Here is a 5,597-nt window from a genome sequence, read left to right on the forward strand (position 1 = left end):
TAATTAAGGTCATTGGGCTGGTGGGACAGCGCCCTAGTGTCCTCTATTGACCAGCTGCCACTGCTTTTAGCCTTAGAGGGCAAAAATTTGTTAGAGAAATGGCAGCACAAAATAACTGCATCAGAACCAAACCTGAATGGGTTGGAACAGTGCAAATCGAGGGTCAAATACTTAAAACTGCAGAGTAAAATCCAGTTTGAACTGGATAACCCTGCCAGGGTAGCTGATTAATTCAGTTAGGGTCCAGATGCATGCTGAACTGTGTGTGAGCTATGACCTGGGACGTCTGTGGATTGTGACCGAGCGTTACCTTATCCTACGGTGCACTCAGTCACCAGCTGGAAGACTTCACTTCATTCTTTTCTCCCTCATTATTTATGGGGGATATGGCTGTTTGTGCTTTATGAATAGGACATTTTAAAGCCTGGTTCCCCTTTTAACTACGTGGATGTAAATCACTGTGATTATTCTGTTTAAATGACTCCATGACAAGGAACAAAATTAAACCTTTAGAAGAATAATTTGTCAAATGACATTAGACAGATTGGTTTGGGATTGATAACTCTTTACACTTGGGTTCACACTTTGACATACAAAATATCAAAACCTTGTTTTAAGGAAACAATAAACTCTTTCATACATCAACCCTGTGTGTTCTCCTTACCTGTAGCTAATTGAAGCCCCCTTCTCTCTGACACAAGACTGCATCCCCAGGTTCACCTCCAGCTGCATTGTGAAGTTTGCAGACGACATTACGGCGGTGGGCCTCATCAGAGACAACGACCAGTACCACAGAGAGGAGGGGGAGCAGCTGGTGGACTGGTGCAGAGACAACAGCTTGATTCTGAACGTGGAGAAGGCGCAGGGGATCATTGTCAACTTCAAAAAGAACCGGCCTAACCATGCTCCACTGCACATCAACAGCTCAGCTGTAAAGGCAGCACCAAATTCCTAGGGGGGTGGGGGGGGGAATCACAGACACCCTCAACTGGACTGATCAGGTTAATGGAGAGTGTATACTTACACATGGTATATACAGTATGAATATTGTGGTCCATCTGACTTGTATTTGAAAACATCAAGGATAGAAAGATTGCTTATGTTACAATTTTTCTCTCAATTTATGTTTGTTTTTTTACTGAAGAATATTTTTTCAATTTTACCAGGGGAAAAACAAAGTCAGAGCATAAAATGCATTACTTGCCCTGCTAATCAGTTCTCCCTGATATGATGAGCACAGTTTTTGAAATATCATACAGTCATAGGAGAAGAATATGAGGCACAGGGATTTAAACTCGGTCCTGTTAAGTTGAAACTACTTACATTTACTAAATACTTTATTCAAAAAGTGAGTTTTAATTAGTTGACTACCTGCTCTCCAAAAAGTAATGAGTTTCTACTAAAAGTAAATTTTAAGTTACTTTTCTAAAACAAATATTTTTGAAAATACACTGATTAATGTCCTTAAATATTTTGGATGTTGTACAAAAAAAAAACACACACACACAAAAAAAAACTAGATATTGGTGATGATTGTCCAAATTTTGACAATTGTCCAATTGTCTTAGCTCCTCAGAAGTGAAGAGAATGTGATCCTTAGAATGCAATTTCAAAAGAATGGAAATCATGAAACTCAATACGAAAAACTGAAATGTAAAAAATAAAATACAAAGCTATAAAAGCTATAAAAACAAAGAAACATGAAAAATTAAATTATAAAAATAAAATTAAAAAATTAATAAAAATTTGAGATGAATGCTAGGTTTCATTTCTGCGTTGCATTTTTTTTTTCATAATAAAATTTCCGTTTACAAAGTGTGTTCTTTGTTTACAACAATAATGTGAAAAAACACTAACACACAAAATAACTCAAGATAGCCAGATGTCTGAGTTTCTATTATGATGCTGCTGAGCTAAATAAAGATATTAAAACTGGTCAGCTTATCTGAATACTTACAGAACTTGTTAGCAGATCTAAAATTTTATCTAACAAAGACTTTAATGAAAATGAATAAGAATCTTAGAGGGGGGAAACCATTTCAGAAGACATTAGTCCCCTTTTGGGACTTTGAGTTTTTGCTTTTCAGTTATCAGTTATTCTATTTTGTTGATCTTTGGTTTATTTTCTATTTTATATATGTTTAAGCAGTCTTTGGCTGCTCTTTGTCGCCCCCTTGTGCCTGTCTCCTTTCCCCTTTCCCCCCTTCTGGTCTCTTCCATCCACACCTGCTCCATATCTGCTGATTAGCCTGGTCTTTGTTCAGGCTCCATTTATACACCTCATGTTCAGTCACTGTTTGCTGGTTCCTTGTCGATGGTTGGTTGCTTCCTTGTCTCTGGCTCTTCACGTGAGTTTCCCCTGATGTTTGCTGTTTTTTTTGGTTCTGAGTATTTTTGTGTTTTGGATGTTTGCTGCAGTTTCTTCATAAGATCCACAAGAACTCCCCTCTGCCTCACTCATCTCAACTTTTAGGTCCTTAAGCAACCTCATCCCCTTGTTGACACCCATCAGCACAGGCTTCCATGAAGAAGAAGCAGAGTTTGATCTGGAGCAACAAAGCAACATACAGAAACATGAAAGTTTTTGCCACCTTATTGGTTTTGGTTCATTATTTTACCAGCTGTGAAGGTTAGTATATTTTTGTATGAATAGTTCCCCCCCCAAGTTTAATCATTTAAATATTTTTGGGGTTCTTTTTCCACAGGTTTGACCTGCAAAGCTGCTCCTGTTCCGTTATTTGCAAACCAGATTGATGCTGGTCAAGGGATGGTTGTTATGACAGACACATCCTCCAATGTCTTCTTCCTGAGTGGATCAAGTTGGACCAAACTGGGCTCTGTTCCCCTCAAGCATGTCTCAGTGGGACCTGCAGGAATCTGGGGAGTCAGCAATGATGACCAAGTCTATAAATTTTCTGGTGGCGATTTCTTTCCTGTTTCAGGTGAGTATATTTCCGAACAATAGTTTCCAGGTTTATAACTGTTTCAATTTCCGTCGTTTAATAATGCAAATCTTTATGTGTTAAGGTCAGAAGTTGAAGCAGTTGGATGCTGGTGGAGAAGGGCATGTAGTTGGGGTTACTGACAGCAACAGCATCCACTGTCTGGATGCCACTAATGTCTCACCCACTCAGCAGCAGGGCAGTTTAAACTGGATTACAGTGCCTGGGTTGCTGATGCATTTCAGTTGTGGCCCCAATACATGCTGGGGAGTGAACTCCAATCAAGATATCTTCTTCATAGTAACAGTTTTTATTTTTTTCTTATATCCATTTCCCATTTTGTTATAATCACCTATCAGCTTTTTTCATTCTTTTTTTTCCTTTTTTTTTAAGAAAATCTCACCCAACAGCTGTAGGACAACTGGATGGACTAAAGTAGACGGATTAGCAGTAAAGGCAGAAGTTGGGACTGATGGACGTGTCTTTGTTGTAAATAAAGGCGGAAACCTCTTTGAAAGGTAAAGTTTGGACAGATTTCTGTTGCAAATATGCGGCACAGAGACGATGCATTGTTATAAATAATCACCTTACTCTCTACAGAATTGGTATCTCGGACAATACTCCAGGAGGTGTATATTGGAAACTCATTGAATTCAAGAAGCCCATAAAATGCATGAGTTATGACGAGGGTCGTCTGTGGCTTGTGACAGAGTGTGAAACCATCCAAGAGTGCACTCAGTAACCAGCTGGAATACTTGACATAATTCTTTTTCCCCACATTATTTTGGGGGCATATGCCTGATGATTCTGCTGTAAATGACTCCATAACAAGGAATAAAAGTAAATCTTTAGAATTTGTCAAATTACATTGGATAGTTGGGTCTTGTATTGATTGCACTTGTTCACACTTTAAACTTTCACATGTAAAAATCAAAATATTAAGGAAACAAACTCTTCAACAGCGTGCATGTTCCTTATCTGAGTGAAGTGGTTCTTTCAGACCAAGGTGAAAGATGTAAAGGGAAAATTTGACAGGAGACTGATCACTCAATTCTTTCAAAACTTGTGATTCATTTAAAAACTGATTACTTTAACTTTTATACTTGAAGGTACACTGTGTGTGTGATTACCATTTACATCAGTAAACGGTATCTATATTGATGCTAAAATAAACTGAGTCTCAATTTTTACGTTTGCCTTGCCATAGAAATTTCCATTTATGATTCCATAGGAGTAGGTTTGCATTTGTGGAGGCAGATGTCTTTTACACTACAGCAAACTAAGGACTGTAGAGATCACAATTGCACTTGAATGAGACACTGGCAAGTTGGGTCAATATACAATCTACAGTGAGGAAAATAAGTATTTGAACATCCTGTTTTGCAAGCTTTCCCACTTGGAAATTGTGGAGGTGTCTGAAATTGTCATCATAGATGCATGTCCACTGTGAGAGACTTTGATTCCCCCTATATAACTTTTTTTTTTATTCTTTCTACCAGTGAGTTTCTGCATGAGTCCTCCACTTCCACATGATGGAAACTCTGTATTTACTCTTTGCAGTTACTGAACTCTACAAAAGTTGTGTAGTGTCCTCAATTCAAGTTAAAACTGAGCTTTCATGCCTTAAATATTTCTGGTCAAATTATAGGGACCCTTGTTGACTGGCTTTGTGGAAGAGTAGCATTTGTTGTACAGCATCGCCCTCTTGTGTCCTCTCAGCACTACCCCAAGGAGAGGCACTGTAAAAGATTTGGCACACAGAGCTGAAAACAAGAGTGAGATCCCTGGAGCCAGGTAAGGCAATTAACTGTTTGCAGAGTGTTCCTTATTTTTCTGGACCCCAACAAAAACTCCCCCAGCTGGGTGTTTGCATTCAGATCCAATTGGTTCAACTTGAGACACAAAGAAATGTATTTCTAAATAATTGAAAATGGGATTAGTGTCAAACCTTTAAAATATTGCTCTGAAACATACTAATCAGAAACAATGAAAGTTTAGTTTTTATCGTCATTGGCTCTCCAGATCCCTGCAGGTCCCACTAAGACATGCTTGAGAGGAACAGAGCCCAGTTTGGCCCAACTTGATCCACTAAGGAAAAAGACACAGGAGTCTTTGTCAGTCATTAAGACCATCCCCGGCTAGCATCAAGCTGGACTGGAGGTCCAACCTCTACAAAAGAGAATATATAAGAAATATTTTTCTTAAAAATGTGAATTTACCATGACAATTGGTGAAGTAGTCACCAAAACCGCAAAGATCACAACTGTTTTCAGATGATCCTCTTTTCTGTTGCAATCTCCAGATGAAAAACTCCATCTTTGTCATTAAACACCTGTAATGATACTTTTGTCACCAGGTGCTCCTGTTGCCTTCCTGTCTCCATAGCCAGTTTTCACCCTCTAATGTTCTTATTCATTTTCACGAAAGTCTTTGTTAGATGAAATTTTAGATTTGCTATCAGGTTCTCTATTAGGTATTCAGATAAGCTGACCAGTTTTAATATTATTTAGCTCAGCAGCATCATAATAGAAACTCAGACCTCTGGCTATCTTTGGATATTTTGTGTGTTAGTGTTTTGTTACGCTATTGTTAAAAAACAAAGAGCATGGTTTGTAAATGGAAATTTTTCAAAAAGAAAAAAATGCAATCATAACT

The 5,597-nt window shown here is 38.2% G+C and overlaps 1 protein-coding gene across 1 annotated transcript; it reads left to right on the top strand.

The window, feature by feature from the left end:
- The first annotated feature begins 2,574 nt into the window (after window positions 1-2,574).
- Window positions 2,575-3,684, top strand: LOC107087069 (fish-egg lectin-like). Its single transcript, XM_015378423.1, has 5 exons — window positions 2,575-2,629; window positions 2,706-2,942; window positions 3,028-3,242; window positions 3,336-3,460; window positions 3,543-3,684. Exons 1-5 carry the CDS (start codon window positions 2,575-2,577, stop codon window positions 3,682-3,684), a joined length of 774 nt encoding a protein of 257 aa, XP_015233909.1.
- The last annotated feature ends 1,913 nt before the right edge of the window (window positions 3,685-5,597 follow it).

The sequence above is a fragment of the Cyprinodon variegatus genome, unplaced genomic scaffold, assembly GCF_000732505.1.
Source record: "Cyprinodon variegatus isolate N-32 unplaced genomic scaffold, C_variegatus-1.0 Scaffold172, whole genome shotgun sequence".
Taxonomy (NCBI): domain Eukaryota; kingdom Metazoa; phylum Chordata; class Actinopteri; order Cyprinodontiformes; family Cyprinodontidae; genus Cyprinodon; species Cyprinodon variegatus.

What these genes read in the sequence shown, in the direction of transcription:
- LOC107087069 (XM_015378423.1), top strand. Translation starts at nt 2,575, where the DNA reads ATGAAAGTTTTTGCCACCTTATTGGTTTTGGTTCATTATTTTACCAGC. An exon ending in TTATTTTACCAGCTGTGAAG is followed by an intron (nt 2,630 to 2,705) that starts GTTAGTATATTT and finishes CTTTTTCCACAG; the next exon opens with GTTTGACCTGCAAAGCTGCT. An exon ending in CGATTTCTTTCCTGTTTCAG is followed by an intron (nt 2,943 to 3,027) that starts GTGAGTATATTT and finishes TTATGTGTTAAG; the next exon opens with GTCAGAAGTTGAAGCAGTTG.